The sequence below is a fragment of the Loxodonta africana genome, chromosome 1 (assembly GCF_030014295.1).
Source record: "Loxodonta africana isolate mLoxAfr1 chromosome 1, mLoxAfr1.hap2, whole genome shotgun sequence".
NCBI classification, from domain to species: domain Eukaryota; kingdom Metazoa; phylum Chordata; class Mammalia; order Proboscidea; family Elephantidae; genus Loxodonta; species Loxodonta africana.
Genome location: NC_087342.1, coordinates 70,337,980 through 70,353,520, shown reverse-complemented (window position 1 = coordinate 70,353,520; position 15,541 = coordinate 70,337,980). Strand labels below are relative to the sequence as shown.

The window sequence follows — 15,541 nt, the reverse complement described above, 5'->3', positions numbered from 1 at the left end:
AGGACAGAGAAACTTAAGAGCTGTGGCTTTGGAACCACTTCCGCAGTCACTATGAAACGCAAGAGGCACAGGACTTCTTCATCCTTGTGAACACTGTGTAGCAGTAGTACACCCAACCTGTTGCTGTTGAGTGCCATCAAGTCAATTTTCAACTCAATGTTTTACTCCTAGTGACCCCATGTGAGAGAGCAGAACAGTACCATAAGGTTTCCTAGGCTGCAATCTTTATGGGAGCAGATCACCAAGTCTTTCTTCCACAGAGCAGATGGGTGGATTCAAACTGCCAACATTTTCGTTAACAGCGAGTGCTTAACCATTGTGCCACCAGGGCTCCTTAAAAAAAAAAACCAAACCCATTGCTGTTAAGTCAATTCCGACTCATAGTAACCCTACAGGACAGAGCAGAACTGCCCCACGGGGTTTCCAAGGAGTGCCTGGTGGATTCGAACTGCTGGCCTTTTGGTTAGCAGCCATAGTTCTTAACCACTATGCCACCAGGGTTTCCGAGGCCTCCTTCATATGACCCAAAGGGCCCTAAACTGCAAGCAAGAAGTTTGCCTCAGGGGCTAGGGTCCAAGGAACAACTGCCTAAGAAATCCAAGGACATGAACAAAGAGAACAAGTTATTCTGCTGGGCAGATTTCTTTTCTTCTCTTTTTTTAAAGACAATAAAGTTGATGAGGTGGGAGAATTACTCTTCATTGAGACTTCCTGAATAACAATCAGGTCAAAAATGCATCATTTAAAATGCCTGTCAGGCAGCAATCCCACTTCCAGGAATTTATCCAGGAGAAACAAACGGGAGGATATGCACACTTTGAAAGGCAGAGTATCGGAAGCCACGTAAATATCTGACAACAGGGAGAAATTATGGTTAGATAAACTATGGTACATTTATGTCGTGGACTAAAGAAGTGTTATGCAGAAATTGAAAACAACATAGATAAAACTTATCATCATGGTAAGCTCTGACCCCCAACGTTAAATTTTTGAAGTACGTTACAAAACAGTATACATGATTCCATTTTAAAAATATCTATTAGCATAAAAATATGGAAAACACTTACTGATATTTTTGGAATGGTTACATTTGGATGACAAGGTTACTTGGTTTACCTATATTTTATAATTTTTTAGTAATACAAAGAGCATGGGTATTTCCACAATTTAAAAAACAACGACAAACTTTTCGATGCCCAAGCAATGCGTAGCTGAGATTCTTCACCAAGCAGACTTCACCTAGATCAATGTCTCCGTCAGCATCCGATGAACACGGATTCTGGGATGCCACCTACTACATCCCCCTTCAAGAAGCACAAGCCACAGAGCATATGAAAGGCCTAAGAAAGCTTGTTTAATTCAGTATAGCAGTATGTGCAAAACATTCACAATCCCCAAACACCTACAGTTTAAAAGGCAGGTTGACAAAACATGATGTATCCAATGCAAGGTGATCACAACAGTGAAAAGTCTGAAAACTTTCTCCTCGAAGGATGCAGATTCCAGGAAGTAAGCATATTTAGCCTGAGGACTATAAGAACAAGGAAAAATATGATAACCATCTTCAAATGCTTAAACGGCACTGTCGGACAGGATGAAGCAAAATTGTTCTGTGGCATTCCAGAAGATTAAAAAAAATCAAAGAAGTTGCCATCAGGTCATTCCTGACTCACAGCGACCCCATGTGGGTAGAGTAGAGATGCTCCATAGGTTTTCACAGCTCTGACCTTTCGGAAGCAGGCTACCAGGTCTGTCATCCAAGGTGCCTCTGAGTGGGTTCAAACTGCCCACCTTTCAGCTAGTAGTAAAGCACTGTACCGTTTGCACCACCTACGGATGCCTCCAGAAGGCTGTTGTTAGTTGCCCTCAAGTTAGCTCCAATTCATGGCGACCTTATATATAATGGAACAAAACTTTGTCCTAAGACTAGGCTAGAATTAAATGCGGACAAGTTACCAAGAAGCAGATTCCAGCCCAAACCAAGAAAGGGCTTTCTGAAACCCTTCCCTGGAAATAAGGAAGCACTATCAGGATGCTATTGAAGAAACTTCTCATAGGCTAGGGTACAGGGTTAGGTGGTCACCAAGTCCTCCAGCCCCAAGATCCTCTGGGCAGTAATTGATGAGGGTAAGGTCTGAACAAACTTCCAGAATCTGCCTAAATCAATCTGTCCACAGTAGATCTTACTTAGAGAATATGCCTACTGATCCCAGTCATCTTAGTTATCTAGTGCTGCTACAACAGAAACACCGCAAGTGGGTGGCTTTAACAAACAGAAATTTACTCTCTCACAGTCTAAAAACCCACCCAGTGCCATCGAGTTGATTCCAACTCATAGCAACCCTATAGGACAGTTCTCACAGTCTAGGAGGCTAGAAGTCCGAACTCCGGGCACCAGCTCCAGGGGAAAGATTTCTCTATCACTTCTGGGGGAAGATCGTTGTTATCAATCTTACCCTGGTCTAGGAGTTTCTCTGCACTGGGACCAAAGGACACACTCCACTCCTGGCTCTTCTTTCTTGAGGGTAGGAGGTCTATTTCCTTTCTGCTCATTTCTTTATGTCTCAAAAAAGACTGACTCAAGATACAACCTAATCCTGTAGATTGTGTCCTGCCTCATTAACATAACTGCCTCTAATCCTGCCTCATTAACATAACAGACAGCTCACTTCCAAATAAGATCACAACTATAGGCATAGAGGCTAGGATTTACAACACGAAGGAAAATTACATCAGATTACAAAATGAAGGACAACCACACAATACAAGTTGACACATATTTGGGGGGGGGACACAATTCAATACATGACAACAGTCAATCCCCATAAGCATCTCCTGAGACCACAAGGCCCAGGGGAACAGACACACCTGCCTTAGGAAGAACTAAGCATACCATCTCAAGCCCCTGCCACAGGTTGGAGATGCTGTAGGTATTTACATACCCTGCTTCCTACCTCTAAGAGATCTCCTGAGCACCTGCCTATCTCTAAAGGGACTAAGACACCTGCCAGCCAAGATTTATCAAGAGATACATTTTCCAAGAAAAAGTCACTTTCAAAAAACAAAGACGAGAGAAAGGACCCAGAGGGTGAATGTGAACAGACTGCTGTATTTACTGCTAATTAACAAACCCACCACTCGTCTGTCAGGCGTACTCTGGTGGCTTGTGTGCTGCTATACTGCTGGAAGCTATGCCATGAGTATTCCAAATACCAGCAGGGTCTCCCATGGTGGGCAGGTTTCAGCAGAGCTTTCAGACTAAGACAGACTAGGAAGAAAGGCCTGGCCGTCTACTTCCAAAAATTATCCAATGAAAACCTTATGGATCACAACAGAACACTGACCTACTTGCTTGCTTTAGACATGTCATCAGGAGGGATGTTTGGTGAAGCTCAGAGCCAGTGAAGATGAGGGAGATGCTCGGTGAGATGGATTAGCATAACAGCCACAACCATGGACTCGAACATGCTGGCACTCATGAGGATAATTTAGAAGCGGGTAACGTGTCATTCTGTTGTACATAAGGTCAGTCAGAGTCAACTTAACAGCAGCTATCTATCTAATTAACAAATACGCACATCTACCCCGCCTCAAGCACCCTTCTCTCCCCCCATTAATAAAAAAAAGTCTTTCATTAAAAGTTGGAGAAAGTGATATATTTAGAGAGAGAATAATAGGACACAGTAACATACTTAGAGAACAATAGTATGTCCCATTTACACCAGTCCAAATTCTTGAATTCTATTAAAAGACAACAAGCATCTTAGAAAACACAGGATGATCAGGAAAAACACTCCTGTATCCGTCATCAAATTTTAGTTGCATTTTCCAATCTACTTTAACAATACATACTAACAGTGTTTCCAGTTAAATGAAACATAAAGATATTGCAGCAACTTTTTACTAAAGTCTTTCTCTTTTGTTTTCTCTGTAACTATTCTGGAATTATGAAAAAAAGAGTTCTCCCTATTCATTCCATTCTTGGGTTAGATACCCTGGCTCAATTTCCACAATGCCCCTTTCATACTTCTCCCATACGCCTTTCTCCTCCCGTTCCTCCCTCCCCTTCATCAGGGTGGACCTAAATGCCCTGGTCCCTGGGTGGCTAAATCCCAGAGGCTGGAAAAGAGTATCCTTTTAAAAACAATGAAAAGTTACACCAAAGCTGGTAATATGTTCAACAGCTTCCTTGTCCAAGGTCATTTGACTCGCCTATCCTCCCTACAGAAGAAACTAGGGCAGTGGCAGACCAGGACAGAGCAGAATGTAAATGCAGCTCAGGTAACAAGTTCAAGTTGGCCAGAAGAGCCTTCTGGAAATGCACGCCCAGGGCCAGAGCCACCCCCAAACCCCTACCCATCCACTAGTGAAAACGAGAGGAGGCAGCTCAGTTTTTTAAGTTACAGTAAATTCTGAAGCCCTCTAACAGGGTTTGTTTTATTTTGAGTTCCCCAGAACTTTTGCCACAACCTTTGGCAACAACACCTGCTCTCTTGATACCCACTCCTGAAGATTGTTTCAATGTGGTTGCTGTTTTCTAAAGCTCAGTTTTCTAGAGTCATGTAACCTCACCCAGGTGCTCTGAAAATTGCCTATGCACTGAATTGTAAGTGATCCCTAAAAGTTGAGACTCCAAACAGTGCCACAAAGGAAGCTGTTCAAATTACCCAACAACTGGTATAACAGCCTCCTGCAGAGGGATGGAAACCCAGGGGCCTCGAACAAGGATCTTCCAGTCGCATTTTTCAAAAACTTCTGCGTTCTCCAAACATTTGTTGTGAATTTCATTCTTAAATCTATTTTAACTACTATAATAACACCCCCACACACATACACTCCAATGTATTACACAGAATTTAACATATTGGAGATCACTGATGGGGTATACTGCACTACCAGAATAACCCACTTTTATGCAGAACTCAGACTAAGCTTCTCCTGCCATCTTTATTTACTTGACAGGCACGCAGAGGTTGCAGGACTAGCTGTTTTTACAACTGTGATATTTATACTAGTTAACTGGTGAATCAGGAGCCCCTGGGTACCACACAACCAAAACAAAATCCGACCTCCCCTCCTGTTTCTAATTTTTTTGTGTTGATCAAGACAGCCTCACTAAAATCTCTGATTGGATTTATATTTTGGGTTTCACTAAGAACTTGCAAAATATACGTATACTCCTAAAATACCATTTTAATCTATTTGTGAAGAATCCATGGAAAATCATGTTTTAAAAGGATACTGCTGCTTCAAAAGGGGGAAAAAAAAAGTCTGGAAACCATTGGCTGAAGCTGATGCGGCCTGAGAGTAGCTACATGACATGAATTCCAGAGCGGATATTTGTATGAAAAGTATCTACGCCACAGGTTGTGATGCTGAATCAGGTTAGGTCCGAGAGGCCAAGAAATCATGAAAACGTTAAATAGACTAGCCATGCAAAATGGACATGGTCCAATGATTTCTACACCAGAAAACAGCTGAGACCTAAAATAAGTCATGATTAATTAAGTGAACCACATGTTTACAAAACTTTTGGGTGAAGGATGTTCCCTTCTCTTTTTTAATTTTTTTTTTTTTTTTTTTTTACACAAAGGTAGTAGTAGGGTTTATAGTTTAAAAGAAACACAACACTACCACGAAAATACTTTAGGGATCTAAAATGTTACCCAAAATAACATATTCTCCATGCTTTTCAAGATGTTATAAAGTTAACTTACAAGGATTCCAATCAAGCCCAGTAAGACGCTCAAAAGGTATAAGAGCCAAACAACCAGAAAATATATTAAAGGGATTTCAGATAACTTTTTCAAAGGAAAACAGATGAACAATGGGTGAATAGTTTTAAAGAAAAGAGATGAAAAACCCAAATATTTAAATTTCGTACGCCACTTCCCTTACCTGCTAAATCTCATAAGAAATGATGGCCTGCTTCTGACCTACTTTACCGAGAGAATGGAAGAACCAAAGAGTTGGCAAAGATGATATAACCCAAGTTCCAAAAGCAAACATTAAAAAACAAAGCAGAGACCAAGAATGGACCTTCCACCAACTCCAGAACCACTATCCTGGAGGCAACAGAGTACCGCATTCCTCTCCCCTAGACAAGCAACAGCAGGAGTGTGGGCGGGAGAAGGTCACTAGGGACCTCATTCCTCCCTGACAATATTTTTATTTCAACCATTAGTCTTCAAAGGGGGAAAAAAAAAGTCCAGATGATACCAAATCAATACCAAATGGGTGGAACAGAGTAAAGAATACAAGGGATCTCTATATTATCTCTTACAACTGCATGTGAATCTACAGTTATTTCAAAATGAAAAGTTTAGTTTTTTTAAAAATTAGAATACTTTAAAAGAAGTCCAGGTGCTGCAAAAACTGGGTGAAAATTCATTTAGCAACTGGGAGAAGGGAAAAAGAGCCTAAGAAATAAAGAATCACTCTCTCACAGCATCCCAAAGGCAACAGACCACAGAGAAAGGTATTACAACAACACATGACACATCTGTTGGGCTAGTGTGGCTTATAGTAGACCCACCACCACTTAAAGAAAAAACACGGGCTAAAGGAGTGGTCCCCAGGAGAACATTCTTGATGATGGATGGATAGCCTGTTCTTTCGTTCCTTTAAACTGGACTAGGAGATTATCAGCTTTGTCCTATCTGGGTTTCTGAGCTAATGGTCATTAGTGACTATGGCCAAATAAGTCTGGGAAAGACAGCATACACTATCCCATTCTTAGAAATTTACAATACACCAAAACCAAACCCGTTGCTGTCAAGCCAATTCTGACTCATAGCAACCCTACAATACACGGGGTCTATTAATGGCTCTGAAAAATCCTGCAGTAAAGAAAACAGGTTTATTTTTGTTTAACAACCCAATTGCCATGTTACTTGATCATGGAACACTCTTCTCCTGAACACCCTATCATGTCTAAGTGATTTTATTTGACCAGAATATACCTTTAAAATTTTGAATCTAGTGCCAAGAAATGCACCAAAAATTATCAATAAACCGTCTTAGTCTTGTGATGAACTGATCATAAACCGTCCATAAAGCAGTACATATTTCGGCTTCTGAAGAGTTGGCATTCTCTGTCTGTGTCAAATAAACCAGAACACAGGACACTTTGGTTTCTCTTGCATTATAATCTGTTGGCCATTTACCATGTGCTAGGCATTGTGCTAAGGCACACCGGTGGCTCAGTGGTAGAATTTTCACCTTCCATGTGGAAGACCTGGGTTCGATTCCCGGCAATATACCTCATGTGCAGCCACCACCCATCTACTAGTGGAGGCTTGCATGTTACTATGATGCTGAATATGTTTCAGCAAAGCTTCTAGGCTAAATGGACTGGAAGAACAGCCTAATAATCTACTTCTGAAAATCAGCCAGTGAAAGCTCTATGGATCACCACAAAGATCCGATCCAATCATGGGGATGGCCCAGACCGGGCAGTGTCTTGTTTCATTGTGTATGGGGTCGCCATTAATCAGGGGCCGACTAAATGGCAGCTAACAACAATACAATAGGCATTGTGCTCAAGGTATTTGAACATACATCCCGCTTAACTTTCAAAGCAACTGAAAAAGATATTACAACCCCTATTCCATTAGAGGAAGGAATCAAGACTTAAAGTTGTTATAAAACGGCAGGGCTGCAATTTAAACCAGGTGTGACTCCAAAAGCCATACCCTTAACGACTGAGCTCTACTGCCTCCCCAGAGGAGGGCAAATAAAGTTCATGTGTAGGTCATCAGCAACAGGTAGCAACAGGAGGCCTGTTTAACCAGCCTCAACCTTCACCTGCCATCCCAATCACAAAGCATCAAGCTGGGCTTTCTCCCTGGCTATTCTCCACCTTGCACTCTTTGCTCCAGCTGTATTTAGTATGTTTCTCTTACATGCTAAGCTCTCTCTGGCTTCCAGGCCTTTGCACATTCTGTTCCTTCTGTCCACTCTTCCCTTGGCTAACTCCTTCTCATCCACCAAGAATCAGTCTAGACTGCCCTTCCTCCTAGAAGTCTCCCTGGATTAGGCCTTCCTCCCGTGTACTCTCTCATCCCCCTCACAGCACATCTCAGACTACTTACATGTTATCATTCCAGCTAGCTGTGAGCTCTGAACACCATCAAGCCAGACACTCTGTCTGTCGTGTACATATTTTGTGCCTGGCACACAAGTGTTCAATCAACCTGGAGCAAATTAATGTATAAACCAACCAATCACATCAAACAAGGGCAGAAAGTACTGATACTTCTGAGGTCCAAATCTCCCCACAGGTTGAAAGTTTACAACCACTGAACAACCGCCAAAGAACGTTTGACTTTTTATTTTGAGCATAGTGGTTAAGGACAAAGGCTCTGGGCGAAACAGATTTGGGTTCAAATCTCAGCTCTGTCACTAACTAGCTAGATGATCTCAAGCAAACAACTTTAGCCTCTTCAAATCTCAATTTCCTTATCTCTAAAATGGAGATATTAAAAGTGCCTACCTCAGAGCATTGTTGTGAGGACCAGATAAAGTAATGCATAATTAAATGCTCAGCAAATGGTTAAGTGCTTAGCTGCTTCACAAAAGTTCACGTCAACTCAGAGGCACCTCAGAAGAAAGGCCTGGCAATCTACGTCCAAAAGATCATAGTCTCATCGAAAAACCCATGGAGCTCAGTTCTACTCTGATACACATGGAGTAGCCAGGAGTCAGAACTGACGCAACAACAACTGGTTTCGTTTGGGGTTTTTTTGGTTTGTTTATTTTTTTGATTTGTTGGTTTGTTTTGTTTTTTATGATCATGAAAAAAAGGAAGATGAAGACAATGAATAAACTAGAAATTGTATAAAATCTTAAAGTATAAAAAGATGTCACCAAGTAACATACCCCTACCTTTATAAGAAGGGAGGGAGCTCAGATGAAACAAGAAATAACCCGTTGCCATTAAGTTGATTTTGACTCATATTGACCCTATGGGGCAGAGTACAGAATAATCCCATAGAGTTTCCAAGGAGCAACTGGTGGATTCGAACTGCCGACCTTTTGGTTAGCAGCCCAGCTCTCTCTCAACCACTGCGCCACCAGGGCTCCTTAAACTCAAAAAAAAAAAAAAAAAGATGCACTGGAAATATTAAGCCAACTCATTTAGAACCTATTTTAGTGGACTGACAACTCAAAGTAAGTCAAATTATAAGGAAATACCCCAACGTTTTGATTAAGCAACTGAATCCCCCTAAATTAAAAAAACCAACAATTTAAAGAAGGCTAATTCTGATATCATCTTGCTCAAACTTGAAGCCTGTCAGAATAAACCAGACCTTGAGTACTTTTAGTAACAATTCCTGCCCATGCAAGTAACAACCGAAACGAGTTTACACCAAGCTCGGAGAAACTGCCCAGATTTGGGGTGATAAGTACTTAAATTCAAATACATCTGTAATTTGGTTACAACTTTAACTGACTCCAGCTAATGTTAAGAAAAAAAAAATTTTTTTTTCTTAAAATCTTACCATTAAGTGATAATCACAACCACTTTTTTCTTCATTATGATTTAGGTGAAAGTTTACACAGCAAATTAGTTTTTCATTAAACAGTTAACACGCAAATTGTTTTGTGACATTGGTTGCCAACCCCGCAATGTGTCAATGCTCTCCCCCTCCCCACCCCAGGTTCTCTGTTTCCATTGATACAGCTTTCCTGTTCCTTCCTGCCTTCTTATATTTGCTTTTGGGCGGCTGTGCCCATTAATATCGTATACATGATTGAACTATGAAGCGCGTCCCTCACATGTGTTATTGTTGGCCCTATAGACCCGTCTGATCTTTGGCTAGAGGGTGAACTTCAGGAGTGACTTCAGTACTAAGTTAAAAAGGTGCTTGGGGGCCATACTCTCAGGGTTTCTCCAGTCTCTGTCACAACAGCAAGCCTGGTCACTTGTGTCTGTTTTGTGAATCTGAATTTTGTTCTACAGTCTTCTCCTGCTCTGTTCCAGACCCTCTGTTGTGATCCCTGCCACAGCAGTCATCATAACTATTTTTAAATGGTGCTAGTTTTAATATAGGAGCCCTGGTGGCATAGTGGTTAAGAGCTCAGCTGTTAACCAAAAAGTTGGCAGTTCAAATCCACCAGCCGCTCCTTGGAAACCCTTTGAAGCCGTTCTACTCTGTCCAATAGGGTCGCTATGAGTTGGAACCAACTTGATGGGACGTAACAACAACAACTTTAATATGTTGTGCATTTAAATCAGGGCTTCAAACAGTTCATTCTGGTTAGAACCCCTGCTGAGAATTTGCATTTCTAACAAGTTCGCAGGCAACGCTAATACTGCTGGTTAGGGACCAATTATGAGAACCAGTAGCAGAGCAGTGGTTCTCAAAATTTATTATACATAAGACTCGCTTGGGAATTTTTTAAAATATAGATTCTGATTCAGTATATCTGGGGTGGAAATCCAAAGTCTCAGCAGGCATCTAAGACAGAATGAACCAGTTCAAAGCCCTGATTTAAATTTGTCTTCGAAAATGTAACATTGTAAATTTCTGTCTTGACATGCACTTATTCTTAGTGTAATCAATAATGTCCATGCCAAATTGTACAAAGTACCATTTTAAAGGCTGTTGTAGCAAACACTGCTTCTAATATTTAACTTAATATGAAGGCGGGTCCATCCGCTAAAGTAACTACATAAACAAAGATTTACTTTGAACATACAAAACAGCAAGGGAAAAAAACAAATTTCTTTCTCTGCACTATCATCTCCAAACCCTATGGTTTAACAACATTAAATAAAACATAGTTTTTAAAAACTTACTCTTTATCAAAGCTAAATAAAACAGAATGATGGCACAAATCACTTCTGCTAATGATAACCTTAATTACGCTAGATACATTAGCACATTTAATTGCAGGGCAAAAGTAATTCAAGTTTTCCACGTCATTGCCTCTGCCATCCTGACCTATATACAGACTGCAGACAAAAGTCTTCAGTCAACAATGGCAACTTGAAAGGTTAGATAGGAACCTTAAGGGGCAGTGAGTTTCTCTTAAGGAGGGAAGAACAACTCAGAAAAGGAGGGTGAAAACGGTAAGACTGCAATCAATGTGACTGAATTGTACACATAGAAACTGTCGAATTGGGGTATGTTTTGTCGTGTATATTTTCAACAACAACAAAATAAATAAAATTTAGGGGGGAAAAAAAAAACTCATCCATCAAGAACACAATCCTTACATCTACCAGGAGAGGCAGTCACATAGCCTGGAATTAAGATAGTTTAAAAGATTCTCAAAACAGTTGTTATCAGAAAAGTACTTCGAATTCTGTCGCAACTTCAACTGAAGAAAGTATATATTAAAAAGACTCTTTCAATGAAATATGCTTGAGATTTGTTTTAAAATAAGTCGGGGGAGGGAAAAACATGCACAGAAGATAAATAAAACCCTATTGGTAAAATGCTGAAAATTGTGGACGCTGGATGAGAAGCACACAAGGGTGCAATATATCATTTTCTACTTTATTTTCGAAAATGTTCGTGATAAAGTTAGACGGACTATTCTCTCCAACACAAACAAGATTTAGTCACCTAAATTTAAATTTAGGTCCACCACAAGCTCAACGTTGTTGTTACGGGTAGCTGCCGTCGAGTGAACCCCCAACTCAAGGTGACCTCGTGCACAATGCTTCTTTGCCATCACCGTGATTGATTGGTTGCTGATCACACCATTGGGACCCATAGGATTTTCACTGGCTGATTTTCAGAATATCACCAGGTCTTTCTTCCTAGTCCATCTTAGTGTGGAAGCTCCGCTGAAATCATGCAAGCCTCAACTGGTAATCTCAACCGAGATTCTAAAGGTACAGCCCAGTCACTGACGACTCCCAAAGAACCCTGTGCCCCAAAGGGTTCGACCCCTCAGCCCCACAGCCTGCCTCTCACAAGCTGAAAGGAATCCCAAGTCCAGTGTGAGCAGAGCAGATCCTGCCTTCAGCAGTCATTTCCCTCTGAAACACCAAAAACGTATGTAAAATGCCGAATGCTTGGTTCAAATTCTCAGATCGCCACCCAGAAGGTAGACGCAAGCATAACATTTAAGAAAATTTAAATAAATAATTAAACTGACATGCGATGAATATTTAAAACCCCCTCCCTTAAGTCCTTACAAATAAAGTCATATAATCAGTCATAACAGCCAAGATAATAAATGAGTTCACTGAACATCAAACTAATATGAAAGCAAGCTCTAGGTGATGACCTAAATTCGGGTGATGATTACAGCTTGGAGAAATACAATTTTTAAAAGCTCTAAAATTTAAATTGCCCTACCATTAGCTTCCAGTGAACAAATATTCCAATTAACCTAGGACAAAAAGGTCCTCAGACCTTCTGAAACAGCATAGAAAACACAGAGTTAGCGTTGCATGAAAATTAAGCAATCTAAACAATGGAGGGAAAAAACACTTTCACTTCCAAACATTTGAAGAAAAATAAATGACAGTCCTTACCAGCACTTTGTTTTCAACTCTGTCTCCCTTGACTTCCAACTTTACTTTCTTCTTCACCGCAATTTTTATCTTTCTGCCAATGACATCCTTTATGCTTTCTGAAAGAAGGGGAAAGTTTCATTATAGTCTTCCATTAATAAGAAAAAAAGCACTGGGGAGGAAAGAGCATTTGGAGGAAAATTTTTGTGTTTATTACTATTCTCTTTTATTTTATTATTATTATTGTGTTTATTTTATTTGCTTATTTACACAAGCCTGACAGTTGTCAGTCATCAAATATTTAATGAATACCTGTGTGCCTTATAACATGTGCTCAGATGCTGAGGCAAATATGAAAGCATATGACATAACCCTTGCCCATGTAGGGCAGGAAGAGCCCTGGGGGAGCAGTGGTTAAGAGCTCAGCTGCTAACCAAAAGGTCACCACCAGTTCGAATCCACCAGCCGCTCCTTAGAACCCCTATGAGGTATTTCTACTCTGTCCTATTGGGTCGCTATGAGTTGGAATTGACTCAGTGGCAATAGGTTTGGGTTTTTACGAGGCATAATATAATATTGTTGAGAAAACAGGACGCACACACAAGAAAAAAAAAGGAGAAATGTAGGGCGGTAAGATTGAATGCTATATTGCATGTAGACCATAAGCAGAATTGTTGTTGATGTTGGCTGCTCTCGAGTCAGACCCCAACTCATGCTGACCCCAGAACTAAATGCTGCCTGGTCCTACATCATCCCTATGATCGGTCAGGGACTAGACCTTTGTGATCCACAGGGTTTTTATTGGCCGCTTTTCAGAAGTAGATCCTCAGGCCTTTCTCCCTAGGCCTTCTTAGTCTGGAAGCTCCTCTGAAGCCTATTCGGCATCATAACAACACTGCAAGCCTCCACTGACAGGTGGTGGTGGAACATGAGGTGCACTGGCTAGGGATAAAACCCGGTTCTCCCATCACTGAACCGTCAATGCCCCCAATATACAACAGGAATTCCTAAATTCACTCAGCCCTTGGGCTGGTCACCTCTGACCCCCAGCAGCCTCTGTTGATCACAGTGCCATACAGATATTATCCTTCTCTTTGAGTGCCTTGACAAGGAAAAGGTTGAGAAATTTGGCAAAGAGCCAGAACTGGGCCAAATGATTTAGCCAGGGAAGGACACTCCCAGCCATCTGTCCTTCCAAAATTATCATAAAACCACACCCCAAAGTGCAAAGCCTCCCCTACAGCAATCAAAAGCAACAGAATGGGAGAAACACAGGAAAGGAGAGAGCTGAAAATTTGAATGAAGGCAAGATGGACTTCCTGGGACTTCCATGATACCCCAAACTAAACCCGATCCAAAACCAAACTCACGATCATCCCTGCTCCTCTTACGGCCAATTATGAAGCTAGAAATCTTGGTTATCCCCAACACCTTTCTCTCAGATAGGGAGTCAGTCACCAAATCTTCTAGAATCTACCTCCTGAACAGCTTTTGATCCCTTGGGCATGACCCTGCATTCAGTCCCTGAGGCTAAGTTCATGGCCTCCAACCTATCAACCGACTATTCACTCCATAACCAAAGAGACACTTCCAAAATCATGAGTCTGATCATGTCACTCCCGGTCTAAAATTCTCCAAGGAGTACAGTCATCTTTCATCAACAAGATGAACCCAAACTGAGAAGATGAGAAAGAGCGTGCCATTCAAGCTCTTTCTCATCTTCTCATTTAATGTTATCGGTACACATTCTAAGATCCAATCATCCCTAACATCTCCATCTTTTTGTGTCCCCAGGCTGTTGTATATACTATTTTCTTTCCTGGAATATCCTTTTCCTATTCTCATCGTGATTACATTCTACTTATTCTTTAAAATCCATCTCAAGGGGCACATCCCTTTGTAAACTCTCCCTCAATTTCCCTAGGGTTAATAACTCCCTCCACTAGGTGTCCGTAGTACTATATTCTGCATTTTACATGTATTTTTGTTTTGTTTATTCATGTATTCAACAAATATATGTACACGAGAGTACCTTCTAAGTCCTGCAAGCTGGATGAACCCCCGAAACTACTACCCTGAGATAATCTTTAAACCTTAAACCAAATATATGCCCTGAAGTCTTCTTAACACCAAATGATAGTTTAGTTTAACCAGTAAGGTCTGCCTTAAGCACTGTGCTCTTTTAAGATCTATCTATGTGGGATCAAACTGACATCAGCAACTCAAAGATTAGATAGGAACAGGGAGCAGTGAGTTTATGTTAATGGGGGAAGAACAATTTGGAAAATGAGGTGAGAATGGATGCGCAACTTGAAAAATGGAATCCATGTCATTGAACTGTATGTCTAGAAGTTGTTGAATTGGTGCATGTTCTGCTGTTTATAGTCTCAACAATGACAAAAAAAATTAAATAAATTAAAAAAAAAAAGAGTACCTCATGTGTGCCAGGTACACTATTAGGTGCTGGGATAGTGATGGCCCCTGTCTTTGGCAGGAGTTTACAGTCTAGTGAAGGAGAAAGATGGGTGCCATTAAACCAATCTGCACACAGTACCAAGGAATCATGAATCAGAAGGCACATGAAGGTTTCTGGGACGGGGGGACACTTGAGCTGAATCTTGAAGGACCAAGGCATAGGCCACTGGTATCTAAATTCTTGTTGTTAGTTGCCTCATTGCTACCTTATGTATAACAGGACAAAATGTTGCCCAGTACTGCGCCATCTTCATGATGGTTGGTATGTATCACCACAGGTTTCCAAAGTGAAGGGTACAACACAATCTATTGAGATGCAGGAAGAAAATGGGAGAATTTTTACCTCTTTTCGCAATGTATATTTCAGTGTACATTCTGGAATTTACACAATGAATGAAATATGGGTATGATTAACAAATCAGCAGCTGTTTGTTAAGGGGTGATCAAAATTTTGTTACTGGGAACACAACTTCCAGAAAGTTTAGAGCCACCACCTTAGATAAGAGCAGTGAAAAGGGGAGGAAAGGGCGTCGTCAGCGTAAAGAACATGGAACCATGAGAAAGCACAGCATGTTCAGGGAAGAAAAATGA

General features: G+C 40.9%; 2 protein-coding genes across 6 annotated transcripts in view; one reads left to right on the top strand and one right to left on the bottom strand.

Moving 5' to 3' along the window:
* The window catches only part of LOC104846471 (cytidine monophosphate-N-acetylneuraminic acid hydroxylase), a 499,820-nt gene that overhangs the window by 194,210 nt on the left and 290,069 nt on the right, over positions 1-15,541 (top strand). The window lies entirely within an intron of this gene.
* Positions 1-15,541, bottom strand: part of CARMIL1 (capping protein regulator and myosin 1 linker 1) — a 390,198-nt gene that overhangs the window by 372,014 nt on the left and 2,643 nt on the right. For all 3 annotated transcript variants that reach the window (XM_064281536.1, XM_064281542.1, XM_064281546.1), the window contains exon 2: positions 12,497-12,594. In XM_064281536.1, the coding sequence (XP_064137606.1) occupies positions 12,497-12,594 (98 nt within the window). The remainder of the gene's footprint in view (positions 1-12,496; positions 12,595-15,541) is intronic.